Source organism: Schistocerca serialis, chromosome 3 (genome assembly GCF_023864345.2).
Source record: "Schistocerca serialis cubense isolate TAMUIC-IGC-003099 chromosome 3, iqSchSeri2.2, whole genome shotgun sequence".
Classification (NCBI taxonomy): Eukaryota; Metazoa; Arthropoda; class Insecta; order Orthoptera; family Acrididae; genus Schistocerca; species Schistocerca serialis.
Genome location: NC_064640.1, coordinates 1,385,603 through 1,412,989, shown reverse-complemented (window position 1 = coordinate 1,412,989; position 27,387 = coordinate 1,385,603). Strand labels below are relative to the sequence as shown.

Below are 27,387 nucleotides of genomic sequence, written 5' to 3'. Positions count from 1 at the left end.
TTTTGTGCAATTACAGTATAAAAAAATACACTACAGCCCTACTGCACCAATTATTCCATCCTCAAATCCTAAATCTTGCAGGAAAAAGCACAAAATAAAATATATTCAAAAGGACGAGAAATGACTGAAGGATGACAACCTTGCCAACCTGTAAACTTGGCCAAATCATAATCTGATATTCACAATAAATCACCACACACCTGTGCAATCTGTACTAACAGCATTAGACAGTCAGTATATACAGGGTGTTTCAAAAATGACCGGTATATTTGAAACGGCAATAAAAACTAAACGAGCAGCGATAGAAATACACCGTTTGTTGCAATATGCTTGGGACAACAGTACATTTTCAGGCGGACAAACTTTCGAAATTACAGTAGTTACAATTTTCAACAACAGATGGCGCTGCAAGTGATGTGAAAGATATAGAAGACAACGCAGTCTGTGGGTGCGCCATTCTGTACGTCGTCTTTCTGCTGTAAGCGTGTGCTGTTCACAACATGCAAGTGTCCTGTAGACAACATGGTTTATTCCTTAGAACAGAGGATTTTTCTGGTGTTGGAATTCCATCGCCTAGAACACAGTGTTGTTCCAACAAGACGAAGTTTTCAACGGAGGTTTAATGTAACCAAAGGACCGAAAAGTGATACAATAAAGGATCTGTTTGAAAAATTTCAACGGACTGGGAACGTGACGGATGAACGTGCTGGAAAGGTAGGGCGACCGTGTACGGCAACCACAGAGGGCAACACGCAGCTAGTGCAGCAGGTGATCCAACAGCGGCCTCGGGTTTCCGTTCGCCGTGTTGCAGCTGCGGTCCAAATGACGCCAACGTCCACGTATCGTCTCATGCGCCAGAGTTTACACCTCTATCCATACAAAATTCAAACGCGGCAACCCCTCAGCGCCGCTACCATTGCTGCACGAGAGACATTCGCTAACGATATAGTGCACAGGATTGATGACGGAGATATGCATGTGGGCAGCATTTGGTTTACTGACGAAGCTTATTTTTACCTGGACAGCTTCGTCAATAAACAGAACTGGCGCATATGGGGAACCGAAAAGCCCCATGTTGCAGTCCCATCATCCCTGCATCCTCAAAAGTACTGGTCTGGGCCGCCATTTCTTCCAAAGGAATCATTGGCCCATTTTTCAGATCTGAAACGATTACTGCATCACGCTATCTGGACATTCTTCGTGAATTTGTGGCGGTACAAACTGCCTTAGACGACACTGCGAACACGTCGTGGTTTATGCAAGATGGTGCCCGGCCACATCGCACGGCCGACGTCTTTAATTTCCTGAATGAATATTTCGATGATTGTGTGATTGCTTTGGGCTATCCGAAACATACAGGAGGCGGCGTGGATTGGCCTCCCTATTCGCCAGACATGAACCCCTGTGACTTCTTTCTGTGGGGACACTTGAAAGACCAGGTGTACCACCAGAATCCAGAAACAATTGAACAGCTGAAGCAGTACATCTCATCTGCATGTGAAGCCATTCCGCCAGACACGTTGTCAAAGGTTTCGGATAATTTCATTCAGAGACTACGCCATATTATTGCTACGCATGGTGGATATGTGGAAAATATCGTACTATAGAGTTTCCCAGACCGCAGCGCCATCTGTTGTTGAAAATTGTAACTACTGTAATTTCAAAAGTTTGTCTGCCTGAAAATGTACTGTTGTCCCAAGCATATTGCAACAAACGGTGTATTTCTATCGCTGCTCGTTTAGTTTTTATTGCCGTTTCAAATATACCGGTCATTTTTGAAACACCCTGTATTTAGCGTATGGAAGTAGTCTGGAAAGCAAGAAGACTTTATTAGGGTTGAGCAAAGGACCACATGTAAGAGCCCAAAGAGATGATATGTCTCAACCTCATAAGCAGAACACTCCATAATAATATTTATTGCAATAATACACTAAAATTTGGTTTTGGTATCAAAGAGATGAGTAATATTAATCTCTCTTCAACAACAAAGTCATATAAGTTAGACAAAAATTGGAAATGAAAACAGCCATGCCCTTTCCAAAGGAACCACCTCAGTATTTGCCTTACACAATTTAGAAAAACTGTTAAAAAACCAAATCTAGAGGGCTAAATGAGAGTTTGAATCCTCTTCCTCCTACATGGGATCGAGTTCTTTAACCAATGAGCCACTAGCTTTGAGAGTATCAAGGATGATCTCCCTCCACATGGGTTGTATGTGACTGGTAGGCACGGTTTCCCATAGAGACAATACAATATGCAATTTGACAAGTTGCAGTAACGGTCATGCGACACAGTGTTTATCTGTGCAACATTTGTGTTTCTACTGGATCGATACGAACAGATGACAAGTAACAAGACAGCACGAATGCATCTGTGGCAGCACCCATTATAATTTCTTACAAGGTGTGACAAAGGATACTGTTCCCACATTCATGACAATAAAGGGATTGATTCCTTTGCATCACAGGAATTACACCACATTATAGCCTTGGACAATTACGTTATTGGAACTAGTGATATGTCAATAAAAATAGAACATACAACAAACCATGTTTAGAAAGCACTGCTTTAAAATGGATTGCTAGACAGTGTGAGGACATGGCCAATTAGTTTGTTTTATTATGTTTCAGAAGTATTTACAGATACAATTACCAAAAGTAATAAGCAAGGTGGAACAATGAAATTTAAAAAAATTGTACATGTAAATGGAAATTCATATGCGAAATCGTATTCTACTTTCTGTAAGACCTCAGATTCTGGTGTCCTACCAAGGAATTTTTACCAGCCTCACTTAAAAAATAATCAGTTACAGCAAATCTGTTTCTTATTGTTAATTCATTTCTTCTTCTTTCATCCAAGTTTGAGGCGGATTCATATAATTTCACAGTAAATGTGTCTTTGAGCACCAGAACACAATATGCTTTAATTACATCAATAGTAAAATCCAATTTCACATTCTTTGCTCTCTGGAGCAAACGCCATTTGTTGAACAATATGTGAACAAAATCACTTGCTGATTTTTTTGTGAATGAAACTCTTAGTGCAGACAAGAAAAAAATACAGACAAGGTATAGCTAAATCTGCCACTTGATCTATGTATGTCTATCTAGTTTTAAAATGAAAATAACTCTTATGTAAAGTAATCTTAAAACCTGACTGTAACTGACTTCTTAAAGCACGTACAAAAGAGAAATTTTAAGTTATAACTCTGCATAGCATGCAGCCATAGTGTCTAGTGAAGCCCGTCATCAGCCACATCGTAAACACTGAACAGTATTTATCCAGGACTCGCAAGAGATATGGCTCTTCTTCCAGTGTTAAAAACAATTTTAATATGTCAACTACATTTTGTACGCAGCAATTTACAACCTAAAATAGTTCAAAGGTCCCATGGAACTTACATGGGAAAATACTGGAAGAAACCTATACCAAATACCAAGACTACACGCAAATGCTAAAGGAAATGAAGGCATTCAAAATTCCAATAAGGAAAGTTTTCTCTGCCCCAGCATTCAGGAGTATTGAGTACAGAGTTTTACAACCACCTAATATCCAACAGGAACAAATTATCCTACAATATAGCCCGTAAATTCTTCCAAATAATTTCTTGCCCCATGTCTGTCTCCTGATCCAGTGTTTGGGGGCACTTTTTCATTCCCTTACAAACCTGTGCAGTTTCCATATCTTTTTCTCACAATTAAGGGGGACCTGGACGCCATGAGCATATTACAAATAATAATAATAATAATAATAAAGCCCGTGGAGGCCCGGGAAAAGAATAGGCCTCCGGTGTGTTCTGCCAGTCGTAAAAGGCAACGAAAAGAACAAACCACTAATAGGGCTAACCCTCCTTTTAGTGTGATTAGTTGGTTCAGGACAGAACTAAAGAAGCCTCGGACAAGCGCCGTCATGGTCGGGGACGACGTTTGAACCCTATGCCCGCCCACAATGGTAACGACACTGCTAGCCAACTGGAAAATGATTTAAATCCAAATAGAGGTGTTTTGCAGGATATGCTTCCTGCAACCACCCTAGAAGGAAAACAAAGACAGAGGATGAGATGGTCAGATGAAGTTAATCGACACCTCATGTTCTGTTATTACCAAGCAACAAACCTAGGAACCAACACAACTGGATACAGATCACAAGTATACACAACATTTATTATCAGATACCCAGAATTAAAATTTTTAACAGAACAACGACTAGCTGATCAGATCCATGTAATAATCAAAAATAACAGGATATCCCAGTCAGAATTAGAAAACATCAAACAACAAGTACAACAAATACTGGAACAAAATAATGTGCAATCAGAAGAAGAAGAAAATCAGTAATAGACTCAAACATCCCAAAGCAAACAAACAAAGAACAACACGCATCAATTAAACAATCAGACGAAAACGAAATCTTACGACAGCCACCAGAACAAGCACAAACAGAACTCGAAGTAACACACATGTTAGATATAGAAGAAAAATTTCAGCTGACATGTATAGAATACAAAGACACAAATACAGACATTAGACCATTCTTGCATAGACCGCCAAATAACCCACAAGTCGAGACAACAATAAAAACTATCAACACAATCATACACAACAAAATAAATGAAAACACAACTATGGAAGAGTTACAACTACTGGTTTATATAGGAGCACTCACTACACTAAATATACACACTAGGCAGAGATCAGAACCAACCAACACACAGAAGAAACCCACAAAACCAGCATGGAAACACAGGCTACAGATCAGAATAGAAAAACTGAGAAAAGACATCGGACAGCTAACACAATTTATAAGAAATGAAATCTCAGAAAAAAAACGAAAAAGGTTAGGTAAAATCTCACAACAAGAAGCGATAGAGCAATTAGATGAAAAGAAGCAGAAATTACAAGCATTCGCCAAACGACTTAGAAGATACAAAAAAAGTGAAAATAGAAGGAAACAAAACCAAATATTCAACACAAACCAAAAGAAATTTTACCACACAATAGATAACACACACGTTAAAATAGACAATCCACCAAACATAACAGACATGGAACACTTCTGGAGCAACATATGGTCAAACCCAGTACAACATAACAGGCATGAACGGTGGATACAAGCAGAAACAGATACGTACAAGATGATACCACAAATGCCTGAAGTGATCATTTTGCAACATGAAGTCACTCAAGCAATTACTTCTACTCACAATTGGAATGCCCCTGGAAAAGATAAAATAGCAAATTTCTGGCTAAAGAAGTTTACCTCAACACATTCACATCCAACTAAATTATTTAACAGTTACATTGCAGACCCATACATATTCCCTGATACATTTACACATGGAATAACTTATCTGAAACCTAAATATCAAGCAGACACAGCAAACCCAGCTAAATATCGCCCCATAACATGCCTACCAACAATATAAAAAAATTTAACTTCAGTCATTACACAGAAATTAATGACACATACAACACAGAACAAAATTATAAATGAAGAACAAAAAGGCTGTTGCAAAGGAGCACGTGGATGTAAAGAGCAACTGATAATAGATGCAGAGGTGACATATCAAGCTAAAACTAAACAAAGGTCGCTACACTACGCATACATTGATTACCAAAAAGCTTTTGATAGTGTACCCCACTCATGGTTACTACAAATATTAGAAATATACAAAGTAGATCCTAAATTGATACAGTTCCTAAACATAGTAATGAAAAATTGGAAAACCACACTTAATATCCAAAAAAATTCAAATAATATCACATCACAGCCAATACAGATTAAGCATGGAATATACCAAGGAGACTCATTAAGTCCTTTCTGGTTCTGCCTTGCTCTGAACCCACTATCCAACATGCTAAATAATACAAATTATGGATACAATATTACTGGAACATACCCACACAAAATCACACATTTGCTATACATGGATGATCTAAAACTACTGGCAGCAACAAATCAGCAACTCAACCAATTACTAAAGATAGTAGAAGTATTCAGCAATGATATAAATATGGCTTTTGGAACAGACAAATGTAAGAAAAATAGCATAGTCAAGGGAAAACACACTAAACAGGAAGATTACATATTGAATAGCCACAGCAACTGCATAGAAGCAATGGAAAAAACAGATGCCTATAAATATCTAGGATACAGACAAAAAATAGGAATAGATAATACAAATATTAAAGAAGAACTAAAAGAAAAATATAGACAAAGACTAACAAAAATACTGAAAACAGAATTGACAGCAAGAAACAAGACAAAAGCTATAAATACTTATGCTATACCAATATTGGCCTACTCATTTGGAGTAGTGAAATGGAGTAACACAGACCTAGAAGCACTCAATACACTTACACGATCACAATGCCACAAATATAGAATACATCACATACATTCAGCAACTGAAGGATTCACATTAAGCAGAAAGGAAGGAGGGAGGGGATTTATCGACATAAAAAACCTACATTATGGACAGGTAGACAATTTAAGAAAATTCTTTCTAGAACGAGCAGAAACTAGCAAAATACACAAAGCAATCACTCATATAAATACATCGGCTACACCACTGCAATTTCATAACCACTTCTACAATCCTTTAGATCACATAACATCAACAGATATGAAGAAAGTAAATTGGAAAAAGAAAACACTACATGGCAAGCACCCGTATCATCTAACACAGCCACACATCGATCAAGACGCATCCAACAGATGGCTAAGAAGAGGCAATATATACAGTGAAACAGAAGGATTCATGATTGCAATACAGGATCAAACAATAAACACCAGATATTACAGCAAGTATATTATTAAAGATCCCAATACCACAACAGATAAATGCAGACTTTGCAAACAACAAATAGAAACAGTAGATCACATCACACGCGGGTGTACAATACTAGCAAATACAGAATACCCCAGAAGACATGACAATGTAGCAAAAATAATACATCAACAGCTTGCCTTACAACATAAACTTATAAAACAACATGTTCCCACATACAAGTATGCACCACAAAATGTACTGGAGAATGATGAATACAAATTATACTGGAACAGAACCATTATAACAGATAAAACAACACCACATAACAAACCTGACATCATACTCACCATTAAAAAGAAGAAATTAACAGAACTAATCGAAATATCCATACCCAATAAAACAAATATACAAAAGAAAGCAGGAGAAAAAATTGAAAAATACATCCAACTGGCTGAGGAAGTGAAGGACACGTGGCATCAGGATAAAGTTGACATTATATCAATTATACTATCAGCTACAGGAGTCATACCACACAATATCCACCAGTACATCAATGCAATACAGCTACATCCAAACTTATATATACAACTACAGAAATCCGTAATTATTGATACATGTTCAATTACCCGAAAGTTCCTAAATGCAATATAACATATACCGTACAGTTAAAAGGAAGTGACGCTTGATCAAGGTCCGCGTCACTTTCCATTTTTAACCAGAGATAACATCTGAGACAGGAAAGAGAAATAATAATAATAATAATTTTAAAAAAATGGTAATTTGGGTTTATTTAATAAAATTCTGTGATTGTTTCCGATTCTAAAAATATATATTTCATGTATATTACATCATGATTTTCGTGTTTAAATGCCTTTCTAAAGCAGATGCAGTGTGTGCTTTTTAAATGCCTAGCTGTCATACTACTGTCAAACACAAAACATTGTTATTTAGTTTTGCTGCCAATACTTCCATAGTAACTCATTTTAAGAACAAACTGACTGTACTGGGAGTAATTTGTCTTTCTGATAATATAAGTTGTTTACTTCGGTTTATTTAGGTTTTTTGCAGGTGTTTGTGTGGTAAACTTGTTGTTGTGACCATTTCAGGTGAACTTAAATGATTTTTCATCCCAAAATGACAAAAACTAAGATGCTTAATTGCAGTTGTAAATTTTAAGTTAATCAATACAAGTGTGTTGTTGGGTATTGTAACAAAAATGAAGAAATCATTATGCTGCAGTGAACCGAGGTTATGCCTCAAAGTTTGTCAGGCAGTGCTTCAAAACACAAGTTGAAACATTTTACAGAAAGTGAAAAAGACATTGGCATTGTAAAAATTGAGAATAATGGTAATATTTTAATTAGTAAGTGCAAGATTTCAAAATTACTTTTGTCTGTTGCTAAATGTAAATACTGTAATAGTGAAAAATCCTTTATATTTAGTGAGGACATAAGTAACAGAAGAGGCCTATCTAGAAAAAATGTAATGGAATGCCAAGTATGTAACATTATGAAAATACAATGATATCTGTACTGTGCTCAAAGTATTGTGAAGTGAATATTCGCCTCACTTATTCTGTGAGGTGTATTAAGAAGTGAAGAAAAGCAACCCAGATATTCTGTGCTCTGGGTGGATTTCTTACCACCACTTGTCAAATTTGAGAGGTATTATAATCAGTTGCATAGTGCCCTAATTGAAATCAGTGAAGCATCTATACAGAGAAAATTCCTCTATGGAATGGAAGGAGTGGCCAACGAGAAACTTTCTCAGTTTGTTATCAAATTTTACTTTGCTGTTTGTCAGACATTTTATATCACTGGGTAAGTGATCAAAAATTTTTGGAGCAGCATTGTGCACCCCTTTTTGTGCTAAAAACAACCTTAACGTGGTGTACTGAATGTCATTTTTCCTTCTGGTATTGTAATTATGTACCTCATTGTGCCTTAGAACTGTAGTGTATTATTTAGAACAAACTTCATGAGAGAATAAATATACTGTGAAACAGTACTGTAAATATTTGTCAATCTATTGATATTGTTGGTGCATTTTACAATTCCTGGCAGGAGAGAGGCATTGTATTGGTATTGGTAGGATGGATGCCATAATGTTTTAATGATGGAGTAACAAGCAGATTAAAAACCAGGAGCAGACTAGGCATTAAAACTAGGGACAATATGAAAGATTGGCTTCTACATAAGGCCAGGCAACCTGCTGCTGTAGGTGAAAAAGCTGCTGAAAACCAACAAAGGAGCCAGAATAATGAAGAAAAGAGAGAAAACTGAAGATGATGAAAAGGATACACAGAATCAAGTAGATTATGGAGCTGGAGTGTTCTGACATGTTATTACTGAGAAGAAAAGCAATGCAAACCTTTAATTTCAGTTTCCTGTAATCAATGTTTTTGCATACTTAGGTATCATTATCTCATCTAATATTTACAAAAAGCATGAATAATAATGCAGTGTGTGCCCACATAATGAACCAGATAATTTAATAATGTATTAAATATTTTAAGCTGGAGCATCTCATACGTCCTTACATTATTATGAGAAAAAAATTAGTTTCTAATTTTTTTTAAATACACAAAACAAGAAATTAGTAGTAAATGTTCCTGCTTTATTGTTTAATGAGTTAATAATTAAAAGACTAAAATTTGTTCTGACCTTTTATTTTGAATCGTGAGGAAGCACAGTGTATCCAAAATAAAAATTACAAAGAATTCAGAATAACAACAATATTACGAAAAGGACTCACCATATAGAGGAGACACTGAGTTGCAGACAGGTACAACAGGCAGACTGCTACATATTTAAGCTTTTGGCCATAAGCCCTGCTTCAAAAACAGAAAACACACACACATTCACACAGCTTACACACGCACGACCATCATGCAGCCGCTGTGGTCAGACTGCAGAGAGCAACTGTGTCAGACAGTAGCAGCAATCTCTGTACGTGGTGGGGTTAAGGAAGTGGCATTGAACAGGGACCGATAGCAGAGTACGTGTGTGGGAACGTATAGTGCTACTTGTGTGAGCATGCAGGGATGTGGTGGAAACAGGGTAGGGCAGGTAGTGCAGTCAGGAGGTTGGGGACGGGGGGCAGAGAAAAAAAGAGAAATACCCAGAAGGGGAAAAAGACTGGTGGGTGCAATGCTTGAATAAAAGGCTGTGTAGTGCCAAGTGGGATGAGGCAATTCTATAGGCAGGTGGAGGACAGCGACTAGCGAAGGTTGAGGCAAGGGAGTTTAGGAAATGCAAGATGTATTGCAGGGAGAGTTCTCACCTGCTCAATTCAGAAAAGCTAGTGTTTGTATGAAGGATTAAGATAGGCTGACGAATGCTACTGTGGAAGGGGTGGGAAGGATACTGGGTAGGATATTCCTCATTTCAGGACACAATGAAAGGTAATCACAACCCTGACAGAGAATGTGATTCAGTCGCTCCAGACCTGGGTGGTACTGAGTGATGAGTGGATTGTTCCTTTGTGGCTGGACGGAAGGTATGTTGGAGATGGGAGGCGGTAGGTGGTAGGTGACTGGGGTCACATGACATGGGAGATCTGTTTCTGTACAAGTTTGGGATGGTAATTTTGGCCTGTGAAGTCCTCAGTGAGAGCCTCGGTTTATTTGGAGAAGCACTGTTCGTCACTGCAGATGTGATGAACACGGTGGCTAGGTCATATGGAAGGGACTTCTTAGTATGGAATGGGTGGTAGCTGTCAAAGTGGAGGTATTGCTCGGGGTTGGTGGGTTTGATGAGGACAGAGATACTGATGTAGCCATCCTTGAGGTGGAGGTCAACATTGAGAAAGGTGACTCGTTGGGTTGAGGAGGACCAGTTAAAGTAATGGAGGCGAAGATGTTGAGTTTTGGAGGAATGTTGATGGGGTGTCTTCACCCTCAGTTCAGAACACACAGATATCAGTGAATCTGAACCAGGTGAGGGGTTTGGCATTCTGGGTGGTTAGGAAGAATTCCTCTAGATGGCCCATAATAGGTTGACATAGGATGGGGTCATGTGGGCACCCATTTCTGTACCATGGATTTGTTTGTACTCAAATCCTTCAAAGGAGAAGTAATTGTGGGTGAGGATATAGTTGGTCATGGTGACCAGGAAGGACAGTGTAGGTTTGGAGTCAATTGTGTACTGGAAAGTATTCAATAGCAGCAAGGCACTGGGCATCGGGGATGTTACTGTAGAGGGAGATGGCACCAGCTGCACCTAGCAGACATATCCTGTCCCCACTATGTTCACGCATGCTCACACAAGCAGCACTATACCTTCCCTCACCCCTATCCTGCTTCCATCCCCTCCCCACCCCATGTCCTCTCCTTACCTCCACTACCTACATCAGAATGCTGCTATCATCAAGTGCAGTTACTGTCTGCAGTCCAGCCACAGCCGTAATATGTGTGTGTGTGTGTGTGTGTGTATTTTCTATTTCAGAAGAAGGCCTTTTGGCCCAAAGCTTAAAATTTATAGCAGTCTGCCCCTCTGCAATGCACCGTCTCTCTATATGGTGAGTAGCAATCTATCCTTTTCATAATATTGTTGTTATTCCATCCCAAGACCCTACATAATTCAGAGTGTAAGACAAAAATCAATTTTCACTTCATTATGGACTCCACAATATTTAAATTTTTGTCATATCGAAGACAATATACTAATTATTTGGTTAGAGTCTCCTGTCAGTATCTACTGAAGTCTTTGTGTTGCTATATTTTAAAATAATAGCAAAAAAATAAAGACCACGATGCCCAGATCCCCTTAAGCAATGTCTTAAAAAAGTGAAAAGCGATACGAGACTAACCACATTTGTACATTTGAATACACCTGTCTGCATTGATTTCGTACTTCCTATTTACTCCCAAGGTAAGTAAATGCATCTCTTTTGACACAAATATTATTAGCATTGAAATTTTGCTAAGACTTTGGGAAAAACTAGTTAAATACTTCAAGTATTTGAACAAAGAGATGATCTACGTACCCATCATATCAGAAATGATCTGCCACGAAGCTTAAAATTCTGCCATCACCTGTAAATTAGAAGAACTTTATCAAACAAAGTTTGAAGTAAATTTTTTATAAAAATACTACTCAACTGGAAACAAAGAAAGCTGCTGCATTTCAAATAATCATAAAACTAGCAAACATTCCAACAAATAAATGATGACTCTAATTTTAGCAAGCAAAGACTGTACGCAAGGGTCACATAGACTGTAAAATCTGGTTCCTACATTTTCCAGGAGGTTCAGATGTGGGCAACAACCTTACATGTGAGAAATTTATCAAGGAAGAACCTCATCAAATATGTTCGATAAACAATTACATATACAATGAAGACCCAAAACATTACGAACACCTCTTCAATAGTGTGACGATTAATCTATGGAACGCTATGCAGCAGCTATTAAGTGTGGCACGGATTCGGAAAGTCCTAGGTAGATTTTGAGAAGTATGTGGCACCAAAGGTCTACGAACAGTTCGTGCAGTTCCTGTAAATTACACTCCAGTGGTTTGTGGGCACAGAGCTGGTGCCCGATAGCATCTGGGACGTGTTTCATTAGGTGAATTTGGCAGCCAAGAAATCGACGTGATTTAACATGCATTCTCCTCAAATCAATGTATGCCGGTTCTGGCCGTGTGACAGGGAGAGCTGTTATGCTGGAAGATGCTATCATAGTTAGGGAAGATATCAAACACAATGGGATGCAGGTGGTCTACAATATGTTCATGTAGTCGACGGTGCCTTCAACATCCCACATAATGTAAAGCTCTCCCCCCTTCCCACTGGCCTCCATCAGTGCACGTTTCAAGCAGACTCTCGCCTGGATGACAGAGTATATGGACATAACTACTGACATAGTGTAGCAAGAACTGTAATGACCAAGTGACACGTGTCCATCGATACACAGTACTATCTCGATGATCTCTCGCCCATTGCAATTGTAACTGACGTCGTCATCGGGTCGACGTGGGAACACGTATATTTCATCTGCTACAGAATCCCAAGTTCAATAATGAACACTGTGCTCGCAAATACATGTGCTGGAAACAGCAGTGTACTCTATCACTAGATTTGCCACAAATTGCCAACTATCCTTCAGATTTCAACTTTTTTGATGAGGCACGGACATTTAACACCTCGTTGTCTATTCCCGGTTCCACTGCCCTTCGACTGCTTTCCGTAGATAGTAGCAATGAATTGCTTCACTATTTCTGAGATGCTCGTTCCCAGCTGTGAGGTCACGACAATCTGTCCTTTGTCGAAGTCACTTATGTCACTGGATTTTCCCACTTGCAGCTAGTATTGTTGCTAGAATGATTTCCCATTCATCTCTGCTCAGCTAATATACTTATTTACTGTGTCATATGCTTGCACTTCCACCAGACTGCATTAAATGTCTTGGCGCACAGTAGTTGTAATGTTTTGGCTCATCAGTGTACTCGACTCTTGTATACAGTATCTTCACTCTCAGTGTCTATAACTTTCTTAATTAGAGATCACAAAGTAAATACAGGATGCCCTACTGATCACTAAAATGAAAGGCAGGATAAAACCGTATAGAAATAGACACAACACCAACTGTTCACACAAACATAACCACACTGATTGGCTGCAAAGCACTAATGATTACAAGTTACTATTTCCCAATTCACTATTCAAGTAGCTCATAAAAGTGTGTCCCATTCACTGTTCCAACACAGCATGCTTGTGTTACACAAATATATGCCTATTCCTCCCCCTCACATACTGTAAATGCATTTTTAGACCACTGTGTCCAATTATTTACACAGAAGTTAACAAAGTCACGGGACAGTGATATGTACATATACAGATAGCGGCAGTATCACATACACGAGGTATTAAATGGGAGTACATTCACAGAGCTGTCATTTGTATTCAGGTGAGTCACGTGAAAAGGTTTCTGACCCGATTGTGGCTGCACAATGGGAATTAACAGTCTTTGAATGCGGAATGGCAGTTCGAGCTAGATGCACAAGATATCCCATTTTTAAAATCATTTGGGAATTCGATATTCCAAGTCTCAATGTCAAGAATGTACAGAGAATACCAAATTTTAGGCATTATCTCTCACCACGGACAACACAGTGGCTGGCGGCCTTCACTTAATGATCAAGAGAAGCAGCGATTGCATAGAGTTGTCAGTGCTAACAGACAAGCAACAGTGCGTGAAATAACTCCAAAGATCAATGTGGGGCACGCAATGAATGTATCCGTTAGGACAGTGCAGCAGACGACTGACACAAATGCCTGCAGTGCCTCTCCTGGGTTCGTGCCCATATCGGTTGGACCCTAGATGACGAAAATTGTGGCCTGGTCAGACAAGTCCAAATTTCAGTTGGTAAGAGCTGATGGTAGGATTCAAGTGTGGTGCAGATCCCATAGAGCCATAGCTCCAACTTATCAACAAGGCACTGTGAAATCTGGTGATAGCTCCGTAATGGTGTGGGCTATGTTCACATAAAATGGACTGGGTCCTCTGGTAGAACTGAATTTATCATTAACTGGAAATGGTTGTGTTCAGCTACCTGGAAACCATTTGCAGCCATTCATGGACTTCATGTTCCCAAACAATGATGGAATTTTTAATGATGACAATGCATCATGTCACCAGACCACAATTGTTCGTGATTGGTTTGAAAACATACTGAACAATTCAAGGGAATTATTTGGACACCCATCAAACATTTACGGGACATAATCGAGAGGTCAGTTCACGCTCAAAATCCTTCACTGGCAACACTTTCGAAATTATGGATGGCTATAGAGGCAACGTGCCTCAATATTTCTGCCGGGGACTTCCGAGGACTTGTTGACCCCCCACCATATCGAGTTGCTGCACTATGTCAGGATCTGACACATTACTAGGAGGTATTCCATGACTTCTGTCACCTCATAGCATATTACAAATACCTTTGGTGCATATGAAGAACTGGAATCTTTACAAAAACCAATGGCACAACAACAGGACAGTTACATTAAACCACAAGATGGGATCTGCTAGCTATCCACAGAAATATGTGCACAGATGCAGATATTTGCAGTATTACACACCTTTGGGATAAAACTTTAAGAACAGTGTAAATATTATAACATTACATGTGGTCCACATATTTATATGCATGAAGCGGCAAAGAAAGTAAACGTCAGCTGACAAATTTCGTACTGTAGGTTCAGAAAACATCTGCTCCTGTCCTTAATTTTTAGCTACAATCCCTTTATCTGAAACTTTTGATTTATGTTTCAAAGACATTTTCATGAAATCTATGGTGCATGTTCCCAAAAATGTGTCAGGCCACTACAATAGCTAACTGCTAGGATTAATTTGTGCTATCCTCAATTACTGCTTTATAATTCTGTAGTGACCAAATAAAGCATGCAGCAATATTAATATTATTGGGAGTGTGTGTCAATGAAATTAGAAATACAGACAACATTTCATTCCATCTGAAGCAATGTGAGTACATATTGCATGGGTAGCCAAGATTTTTGCCCGTGGGCCATTCCCAAGCCGGAATGCCAAAGCACTCGGCTTCACTGCACATTTTATCTCCTGCCACACCATGCTGTCTGAGCCCAAGGGGGAGGGGGGGGGAGGGGAAAACTGCAGCAAATACTCTGCATTTAAATAGCAGTGCTGTCACACCGCATATGACTTGTTTTATATTCCACATTTTTCAACATCATAGATCACAAACAAAACAAATTTTCAGTGTTACTTAATTATTTTTGGCACGATGAAGACATAATATAATTTTTGTCTGGTATGAACTGCCAGCATATGGACAGACACAACAATTTCACACTTTTTTCACACAAATATGTCAATCAAAATATTGTAGCACTTTTGCAGCCTCATTATAGAGACCTGGAAACTCTACATGAAGTAGACATCCTGGACAGTTTTAATGTAAAAAGATTTGTCATTAAAACTGAAATTACCTTGCTGGTCAATTAAATACACCCACAAACGCAAATGAGCATTTTCAATTGAAACAGCAAACAATCTTAAAAACAGCTAGAAAAGAGATGTAAGGTTAAGACACAAAGGAATTACAGACATTGGCTGCAAGCAGGGACTGACTGAAAACAATGGGGAAAGCTGAAAATTTGTGCCAGGCTGGGATTGACAGTGTCCTCAAAACCTATATAAAACTATCCTTGCAATTCTTTTGTATAGTTTCAAATGGGAATAAGGGACATGCTGATTTTGATAGCATTTCACTTATCCATGCAGACCTCTGACCATAAGAAATGCTAATTGGAATGGAGCAAGCACTAGACATTACATCAATATACATTAGTTTCAAAACAGCTGTCAAAAGAAGGCGATAAAATTATATATAAAAACAAAGATGAGGTGACTTACCGAACAAAAGCGCTGGTAGGTCGATAGATACACAAACAAACACAAACATACACACAAAATTCAAGCTTTCGCAACAAACTGTTGCCTCATCAGGAAAAAGGGAAGGAGAGGGGAAGACGAAAGGAAGTGGGTTTTAAAGGAGAGGGTAAGGAGTCATTCCAATCCCGGGAGCGGAAAGACTTACCTTAGGGGGAAAAAAGGACAGGTATACACTCGCACACACGCACATATCCATCCACACATACAGACACAAGCAGACATATTTGGTCTTTAAATATACAACACTTTCATTAAAAATTACATATCTTATTTGAACACTGTTTTCTCCCCAAAAAATAACCCAGATTAGACTAAAGTTTACAAAGAAACCATGGATTACTCAATGAATAAAGATATTGTGTAAAAGAAAAAGAAAACTGCATGTGTCAGTCAGAAACAGCTCTGATGTTGATGCTATAGCACATTACAAGACATACTGCAAAATATTTAAGATATTAATATGGACATCAAAACAAATGCATTACAAGAAAAAGATAATCATATTGGATAACAAAATAATGACAATATGGCATATAGTGAAGGAGGCGATTGGTGGAACCAGACATGAAAAGGGGCAAATAGCATCAAAGAGTAAATGATAGATTTGTAACGGATGTGTGCAATGCTGCAAAACTTTTAACAAACATTTCATAACTGTTACTGAAAAAATGGTGTTGTCAGGTTCAGTAGATGGTGTAATGGAGGACCTCAGACCATACAGTACACATAACTTGACTAACATAAATATGACCCTCACTACCCAAGCAGAAGTAATGCCCATCATAAAAAATTTAATATTAAAAAAATTCTAGTGGCCACGATAAAATATCAACGAAGTTTATTAAAGAGTGTGCTTCTGAGTTTGGTAACATATTAAGCTATCTGTTTAACCAGCTGTTTATCAGTGGGACATTTCCTGAGTGGTTGAAAGATGATGGAATTTTGCCTTTGTTCAAGAAAGGAGATAAATGAATGGTGTCAAATTTCTGTCCAATTTCACATTTGCCAGAATTCTCAAAACTTTTCGAAAAGGTAATATACAGTCAGCTTCTTAACCACCTGCCAACAAATAATATATTCATGAGGTTGCCCTCCATGGGGTTGAACTGTGTAAGCATTCACTTGAGCATGAACAACTGCAACAATCCGCACTGCATTGATAATGAGCTGACACAGGTCAAAATCTGATCTGCGTTGTGACTATAAATGTCATATTAAAGCAACTTAATTCCACGGCTGATTGCTGCTCTATCTAACCCAAATAATAAATTGTCCAAGTCTCAGTTTGGATTTCTAAATAGTTCTGATACTGAGAAGGTTATCTAAACATACAGTGAAAATGTTCTTAATTCATTATACAATAAACTACAGGCTACTGGTGTGCTTTGTGATCTGTCAAATGCACATGACTGAGTAAATCACAATATCCTTTTCAGTAAATTAGAGTATTACAGTGTAACTGGAGATGTTGCAAAAGGGTTCAATTCCTATATGCCTGACAGAAAACAAAAGGTGTCATAAGGTAAGAGACATAAATGAAGCTACCATGCATCAACCAACTGGGAACTAATTAAATGTGCCATCCCACAGATTCCATCTTGAGAGTCACTACTTTTTCCTGTGTATCTCAGTAACCTTTCATCAGCAACATTACCGGATGCCAAGTTCGTTTTGTTTGCAGATGCTACAAACATTGCAATAAATAGTAAATGAAGTGGAGTCTTAGAAAGATCAGTTAATGGAATTTTCATGGACATTAATAAATGGTCCCTAGCCAACTGTGTGTCACTAAAATTTGAAAGAAAAAAAAAAACCCACACTTAACGCAAATCAGAATTGGAAGAGGTTTCCCCACCAGTATGCGCCCAAAATATGATGACAGAGAGATTGAAGAAGTGGACAATGTTAAATTCTTGGGATTACAGCTTGACGACAAATTCAACTGGGAGGAGCACACTACAGAACAAATGTTGTCAGGCATGGGGGACATAAAAATAAAAAAGCTGACATACTGTGCTTACTTCCATTCCGTAATGTCATATGAGGGTGTTTTTTTTTTTTGGGGGGGGGGGGGGGGGGAGGGGGTTACTCGTAAGCCAAGCTTAAGTTTTCTGGGTACAAAAACATGTAATAATTATTATTTGTGGTGTGAACTCCAGAACATCATGCAGAGGCCTGTTTAGGGAGCTAGGGAGGTTAACCACTGCTTCCCAATGTATTTATTCCTTAAACCAACAGCTCAATTAATGGAATCAGTTCTATAAATGTGAGTAATGGTCCAGAAAGGTGATCACTATTCAGGAATACACATTTTCAATGGCTTGTTAGCAGCCATAATAGTTCAACTATCAATAAAGTTCAGTTTAAGAGGAGCATAAAGGGCTTATTGGTGGCCAACTCTTCCTACTCCTCTGATGAATTACTCAGTACAAACAACTAATTTTTGTGTGTGTGTGTGTGTGTGTGTGTGTGTGTGTGCAAGCACATATTATTAATAATATAAAACAATGCAAATATTAGAACAATCTGACTTCTGTACACATTCAGTGCAGTAATGAGATCACCGTAATTAGGTGTTGTAAAATTATTCTTCTTTTCATGTCCATTACCTCATACACAAAAATATGTTTAAATTTTTTTTTCAGCTCATTCTACATCCATGACGATCATTCCACTTGGGATCTTTGGAAGGCTCATTAGCATACTTGTATGTGTTTTTCATTGGAAATATATATTGTGTATTCTTGTTCTTCTGACACGTTCTATATTCTGGAGGATCTCCTCACTATGGATCAACTGGAACGAAAAGTACACGTAATCTAATCCATAATAATTTCAGGCTACATAAATTTTACTTAAACTGTGATATTTCATTTTCTTCTCTGAAGACTGAAAGTAGCATGAGGCACAGCTTTAACAGCTCATTGTAGGCCTATCAAGTTATTCTCATCAGAGAACAGTCAATACTAGTGAATCATATATTATATCACACTATTGTAAGTAGAATATGCATTAAAAGGGCTTAATTAATAATGAAATAACACTTGCTAAAACAAGTTCAATGTTGTTTCTTAAAAATAAAAGTAATTGTTCAGGTTGGAGTACATAGATAATAAGCTCAAACAAGCCACTGAAATTCATTCATGATATGACAAGGTCTTCATGCTCAGTAACTTAGACATTTACTATTTCCTCCTTTTGCACTAATGATTTGATTTCAAATGTAGATGTTAACAAAATTGTCACATCTGTCAATGATATAAACATTCAGGGGAGAAGGAAGGAGAGATACCCCAATGGCCAATAAATGATGCCTTACACCAAATGAACAGTTCTGCAAATAACTGCTTAAGCACTTTCCAAACAAAATTCCGCAATTATCACCATAATAGCTTTCATTTATCATGAATCTCTCGACCAGTGCAAAATCCCAAGCAATAGGAAGTAAGCACAAGTCACTCCTGTATATATATTTACTTATTTAGCGTGCGGCAACTATTATATATAACAATGGTAAAATACACATAATTAGAGATGAATATCCTTAACATCGATTTGCTCCAGAATTTTTGAACACGTTCTCAGTTTGAATATAATTAATTTCAAACTGCCTATTAGCGGCTGTCTAGGATTCTTTGGCTGACGTTTGTCTGATGATTTTACTGACGTTTCGCCAGTACGAGGGGCTGGCATTGTCAAAGCTTCCCCCTATATTGTCGGTGATAAACTGGAGCTAAGCTCACAGCCACTGACTATATGTACCTGGCACACCAACGTCCGAGGGCTTCTCCATGGTCATTTCCAGAGCGGTTTTCCTCTTGCTATCTGTGATGGTCGTTCGCTGCAGTACGGGAAGCCAGGATCCATTTACCTTAAGGCTTTCTTCTTTCTTGTTGAAGCTATTCCTGTGTTTTTGTATTTCTACAGCGTCTCTGAACAAGCAGGTGTGATAGTGCTTCTCTACAGCCAGAACTCCCGTGTTGGCGAATTTTATTACGTGGTCGGTCTCACTCAGCAAAATGACAGCCGCACTAAACACACTTAACATGAAAATACCTCCTATGAGCTTATGAGTTTTTAAACCCTACATTAATTTGGAAAAAAAAAACCTCTCAGCTGTACTTGTTGGCAACTTGTAAGGTTATGGGGGGAGAGGAGGTGCAAGTGGGCTGCTTGACCCCCTACTGGAATCTGGAGTGTATACATTTTTATTTATTACAATATTCTCACACACTGCCACCAATGACTGTTTGTGAGTCTATTAAACAGTAGATTTTGCATTGAAAAGCCAGTGGGAAATACTGCTGTGGCTTTAATAATTACTGCATAAACTGGATTTGTGTTTTGTCATGCAGTTCATGAGATATTATGCCATTTCCTTGGCACTATCCTGCATATAAAGTGTACGGAAATCTGTACAGAGTAGAGCCAAAAGTGACACCCAAATCTTCACTTTATCGCTCCATCTCAAAGCTCTTATTAAGGTGCACCCGTATACTGCCAAAAAATCCTAGCATATCATGAACATGACTGCAGTACAGCTGCTTGGCTTCCATCCCCAATTCCCTCTAGCAAACCCTCTTCTTGTTGTACAATGCAATTACAAAATTAGGTTACGATTTTTCAGTGGATGAATGATACCCATGATGACTTCCTGAGTCTCCATTCAGTTTTGCAAGACAAAAAAAAATAGTCATACTACTCTGTAGGTATTTACATCTATACCCCTTTTGACCCAAATGCATCGCATAATAAGAGGGAGGATCACTGAATCAAAATGTGGCATTAATATTCATATTAATTATACAATACGATGAAGTTAGTATACACCAATGAAATCTGCTAGAATCATTTCAAACTAATGGAGTTGTATCAGCATTGGGTTTGAGGGAAATGCTATTACATAACAAATTTATACATGATGAATACGAAACAGCACACAGAAATAATCAATTACAGAGCTGAGCAAAAATTGACAAACACAGTGTGCCTCAATGTTCTGACCAATATTATTTATTCTCTATGTAAATTATTTCTGTTGGGATTTGTTGGACAAAATGTTTGTTACGTCAGCAGTGAGTTTTTGTGTACAGATCTCTTTGCTTGTTACATGTATTCTCAAATGCCTATGCTACATGTTCTATGGTATATGTTCTGTGTTATGTGGCTTTGTGTAGTGCTGGGAACACATCAAAATTTTTAAAATATATGTCCCTAAATAGTGTTTCTCCGTCAACATTATTTCTCTGTGCAAATATATAATCCAACACATTATGGGCCTAGGAAGACTGAATTAAATAAGTTTGACTAGCAAATGCCACAGACTGAGATGCTCATGGATCGAACGAATAACACAACTTGGAAGTTTGCAGTAGGAGCTTATCTACAGTTGGATGACCTTTGGGATGTCATTGATGAAACCTTAAAGTCCATGGATTCAGATTTTCAAAACAAAGATCATGAAGAAAAATCCAAATTAATTCCTCTAATTGATCCTGTAAACTATGTTTATATAGAAAAGGTCAGCACAGCAAGGAAGCATGGGACAATCTAGGACGAGCTTTTGAAGACAGGGGTTAAACTAGGAAAGTGGGTTGCTAAAGCTTATCATCAAGCTTTTAGATGAACGTAAAAATGGTGATGAATATGTAAACGAAATCATATCCACTTTGAAATGTCTAAGAATTATCAGATTCAGCACTGCTGAAGAATGAATTAGTACCTTGTTACTAGTGGAACTACCAAATAAGTACTCCCCCGAGATAATGGGCTTCGAGAGTTCAGGGATACCAATTACAGGTGATTGTGCAAAAGCAAGAATGTACAAGAATACTCTATCCAGGATAGGGAAACAGCTTTATATTCAAAATACAAAAAGAAGAAATGTGTTTCACGTTATAAATGCCAAGGAATGGGACTTTTGCACCACAGTGCATGAAAAAAAAAAAAAAAAAAAAAAAAAAAAAAAAAAAAAAAAAAAAAAAAAACACAACAACAACAACAACTACACAAGAAAAAAGTCAAGTTTCAAAAGGTCCAGAAAGGAAGACAAGCAATCCAGACAATAAAGGTAAAGGCACTTACCGCATGTTATTCTTATGGCAAAACTGAAAGCAAGAGTACAAATTGGTTCCTGGATTCTGGAGCTTCTATGCGTATTACCAAAGACCAATCAGTTTTGTGTGATGTTTCTTCAAAAATAAACATTGAAGTTTAAACAGTGGATGGTCCTCAAATACAAATGTGAACTGGTTGGAAAGATAAACTTCAATTTAAATGTTAAAGGATAATCACAAGATATTACAACACATAATGTACATTAAATGAAGAACGTTGCTACAAATTTGCTTTCAGTGAGTGGTACAGTGAATAAGGGCAACCAGGTAATTTTTGATTTTAATGGTGAAGAAATAGTTGATTGGAGTGGCAGGATGGTAGCCACAGAAAGTAAAGAAAGGCATTTTTAAAAATTAGATGTTTTCCAGTTGGAAATAGTTACCCAGTACATACCGCAAAATTTTTTTTATGGCATCATAAAGGAAAGCAAGCCAGATTATCATTTAAAACAAGTAAAAATAGATTTACTAAGCTTCTGCAGCTGATGCACACAGACCTTTGTGGGCTTATGGAAGAAGATTCCATAGGAGGCAGTTGTTATTTCATACCTTGATTGATGATTTTTCAAGATACATCCATGTTTATTTCCTTGGAACCAATGACAAAGTGAGTTAAATATTTTCCAGTTTTCGTGCCAGTTGAAAGACAGACAGATGACAAGATAAAAGTTATCAAATCAGACAACGGTACCAAATATGTCGAAAAACAGTTTAAGCAATAATTAAGTGAATTAGTAATCTGACATCAAACTACAATTCGCTATAGTTCTGCTCAAATGCAGTAGCAGAACAGGCTAACAGAATGACTGTAGAGAAAACAGCAAGCATGTTAAAGGATGCAGGATTACCAAAATGTTACTGGGCAGTAGCAGTACCAACTGCAGTGTATCTATAATAACGGATCACATACTAAAGCTGTACCAAACAAGACTCCATATGAAGTCTGGACTGGAAAGAAACCTGATCTTGATCATCTAAGAATTTTTGGTGTAAGGCCTCGGTACAAGTTCCTAAACAACTTAGAAGAAAATGGTATTCTAAATCTGAAAAATCTATTTTTATTGGATACTGTGAACATTCCAAGGGTTACAGATTAATAAATCCTAAAACCAAAAGGTACGAACTAATAGAGATGTAATATTCTTAGAATCTGGTGAAAACAAAACAAATGGTGAAAAAGTATTTGTAGCTATTAATCACGAAGATGATGTCCAAGAATATGCAAAGTCACCAGTAAATTTAGAAACTAAAGGACCTGAAGAAGTTGTTCAGGAACAACCAGATACGTTTATTGAAGATGAAATGGATAATGAGATCCAGGAAACACCTGCAGCGAGGATGTAAATTTAAGCCGTTCATCACATACAATAAAACCTAAGCTGTATCCAGATTAGGAGATTTATGTGGCTCCTCAAATGTTAACAATGACCCTCTTATAGCTGAAGCAGCCTTGACCTGCTCGAATGCAGATAATTGGAAGAAAGGTATAGAAAAGGAATTACGGTCTTTTTCCACGACTGATACTTATGAATGGGTTGCCGCACCACAAGGAAAGCAACCTGTACGAGTGAGATGGGTCTTTAGTATTGAAAACCTGGAAGATTCAAAACAAAATTTTATAGCTCATTTCATAGTTAAAGGCTGCTATGACACAGAGAACATAGACTATACACGAACATTCTCACCTCCAGTGAAATACGTTACTTAAACTATCTCCTGCTCCTTGCTGTAAAAGAAAATTTATTAATCTGCCATATGGAAGAAAAGACCACATAGCTCGATGGAGAATTGTAGGAAGACATTTCTGTGATTCTGCCAGAGGAAGCCGAGAAAACTCCTAAAGAAAAGAATAAGAACTGACATCCGAAAAGGAGTATGTATGGTCTTAAACAGAGTGGATACTGTTGGAATCGATGCTTATGATAAAACATCCTGGTATATATCACAGAAGGAATGGCAAAGAAACTATAATTTTGGCTATATGGGTTGACAATAGTTCAAAGAATAGTTTCAAGAAACAACTTTAATCTGAATTTGATATGCATGCTTTAGGTGAAGTGAAACAGTATCTTGGTATGAAGATCATAAGAAGTGACAAGGGAGAAGACTTGTTAATTGACCAATCTATGTACAGGAAGGAAATACTAGAAGAATTTGGCACGAATAATTGCAAGCCAGTTTCCACACCTATGGAACATGGTGTGGAGTTGTTAGTGGCAGAAGAAGATGAAATGTGTAAAAATAAAGTAACTTATTTGGAGGCAGTGGAAAGTCTTTTATATTTAGCTCAAACTTTTGAGGCAAGATATTGCCTTTGATAATAATACTCTAAGTAGTTTTTGTAAAGACCCAAAAATTAAACACTGGGTTGCGGTTTATTCGGAAAAATGATACTGACAGTGAATTCTAACTTCACTTCTATACGTTTGACTAGTGCAACCTGCAACCATTAACAGTTAAGCACACGTAAAATACATCGTAAATTAGTGTTACACTACAATATCTGAGTAAATCAGTGTTACAATACAACTTCTGAGCCCTTCTTACATACAGTTTAGTTAGCAGAAAGCTAAAACTCACCCCGCCATCTGCTTAAGTTCCTTAGCTTGTTGTGGGCTTTAGTGATCGTGTACTGTAAACCCATTGGTTCCTATAAAGTAGAGTTCGTATTTGTGCTTTACATTCTGAGCTCTTATTGTTAGCTAAAGGTTTTGGTTTGTACCTGCCTCTGTCAGTGTACAATACTCAATATTTACGTTTATTAGTGTCATTTAGACTCAGTACATTTAAGGTAGCAGTTTTATAATTTTATTAGGTCATTTCTGTGTGTATGTAAATGCTTCTTTACATTATAAATACAAGGGATAATCAGTAGGTGTAGCTTACCATAGGTTACTCTTCAATTTGTTAATAATATTCACTAGATAGCCCATAGCAGTTTACTGTAGGTCACTGTCTTATTCTTTAGTATTCACTAGATAGGCCCTAGCAGGAAAATAAGCACCAGATCTAGCTTCTGCCATGAATTTTTATTTTCATTATTGAGTGTCCTTTCTGCCAACTAGAGTGTAACTGTAAACCTTGTGTGGCAGTAGGTCTCCTTACGTTTCTTATAGTAAATCAGTTATTAGCTAGATGAATAGGGACTGTGTCTGTTGTGTGCGGATACAGGAGGAGTTGGCCACAGTCCAAACGCGGCTGGAAGCTTTGTTGACCACAGTCAACAAGCTCCTGAGTGCCACCTTGAGGTGTGGTGGGGATGGGGTGCCTGGGGCAGCCTCTGCTGTACTAGATGTGCAGGGGGGGATGTCACAGCTCTCTGTCACTGAGCCAACATCAGGTGCGACTGAGCCAGCCGGCCCACTCTCACCTCACTGTGGGTGGCGGACTGTGTCGAGGTCTCGAGCCTCAAGGCAAAGGCTGCATGGGGGACGCAGGCTACTGCCAAATCCCATGCACTTTGCTAATAGATTTAGTGTGATATCTGATGCTGGGGGGGGGGGGGGGGGGGGGAGGCTTTGCTGGATCAGAATGCGCCTTCTGCCAGGATAGTGGCCGCTCCTTCGGCAACGTCTGGACAAGCATGCGGGGGCAGGGGTTTGCTAGTTACTGGGGGCTCCAATGTTAGGCGGCTAGGGTGAGGAAAAATTCCAATGTTCACTCGGTGTGCTTGCCAGGGGGCCTTTCCAGGATGTGGAAGAGGCTCTTCCGACAGCTATTGAGCATGCAGGGTGCAGCCAGCTGCAGATTGTTGGCACGTGTCAGCACCAACAATGCCTGTTGTTGGGATTCCAAGGAAATCCTTGGGTGCTTTCGACAGCTGGCTAAATTGGCAAAGGTGGCCTCCATCTCTCGAGGAGTGGAAGCCAAGCTGACGATTTGCAGCACTGTACCCTGTGTGGATCAGGGTCCTCTGTTTTGGAGTCGAGTGGAGAATCTAAACCAGAGGCAACATCGACTCTGTGACGAAAATGGTTGTAGATTCCTCAACCTACGCTATGGAGTGGAGGGTTGTAGGACATCTCTCGATAGATCAGGGGTGCACTACACACAGGAAGCAGCTATATGGGTAGCACAGTACTTGTGGCGTGCACATGGGTTTTTTTCAGATTAGGTTCCTCCCCATGGGAGACACACCGTTGGCCTGAAAAATTACCAGTTCATGTCACTGATGTGGGTGTGCCAACTGTAAAAATTGTTAGTTCATCTAAACAAGTCATTCCAAAGGATTTAAATATGCTACATCTAATGTTAGTAAATTGTCTAAGAGTCTGTAGCGAGGTCCCCGAGTTACTCTCTGAAATAAACAGTAGGAATGCCAATATTGCATTAGGTACCAAAATCTGGTTGAAACCAGACATAAATAGCAGTGAAATTTTGAACTCGGATTGGACAATGTTTAGGAAGGATAGGACTGATGCTATGGGAGGTGGTGTGTTCATTGCAGATAAAAGCTGTTTAAATGCAGTTGAGATCAATACTGGGTCGGACTGTGAAATAGTCTGGATAAAGCTGACCTTTGTATTAGGATGTTTTTATAGACCACCAGGATCTGCAACAAACGTCGCAGAACATTTCAGGGAAAGTCTTGAGGACATAGGAAATAAATATTCAAATTAGCCATCAGTTATAGGTGGAGACTTTAATCTGGCATACACTGATTGGGAGAATTACACTCTTATCACAGGGGGCAGAAGCAAAGATTTGTGTGAAGTTTTTCTAGAAGTGCTCTCAACATACAACCTTGAGCAATTGGTTAGAAAACCAACTCGAGATGGGAACATATTAGATATCTTCGCAACAAACAGACCTGATCTTAATGAGGAAGTTAATCTAGAAGAAGGTATTAGCAACCATAATGTCGTTGTGGCTTCTATGTCAGTGGAAGTTGCACAAAAAACCAAAGAAACATCACAGAGTTTTCTTGTTTGGGAAAGTAAATAAAAGTGTCATTAATGAATATCTTCATAGTCAGCTCCAAGCATTCACCGCGGGACACAAAGATATTGAGCATCTTTGGTCGGAATTTAAAGGTATTGTCCACCACGTGCTAGAGAAGTATGTGC

The 27,387-nt window shown here is 38.4% G+C and overlaps 1 protein-coding gene across 2 annotated transcripts in view; it reads right to left on the bottom strand.

The window, feature by feature from the left end:
• The window catches only part of LOC126469656 (uncharacterized), a 173,167-nt gene that overhangs the window by 134,660 nt on the left and 11,120 nt on the right, over positions 1 to 27,387 (bottom strand). The window contains exons 2-3 of one of the 2 annotated variants that reach the window (XM_050096790.1): positions 18,815 to 19,001; positions 11,759 to 11,807 (exon numbers count right to left, since the gene is read on the bottom strand). In XM_050096790.1, the coding sequence (XP_049952747.1) occupies positions 11,759 to 11,765 (7 nt within the window). In that variant the 5' untranslated portion in view covers positions 11,766 to 11,807; positions 18,815 to 19,001. The remainder of the gene's footprint in view (positions 1 to 11,758; positions 11,808 to 18,814; positions 19,002 to 27,387) is intronic. The other variant, XM_050096789.1, reaches the window with a different exon arrangement.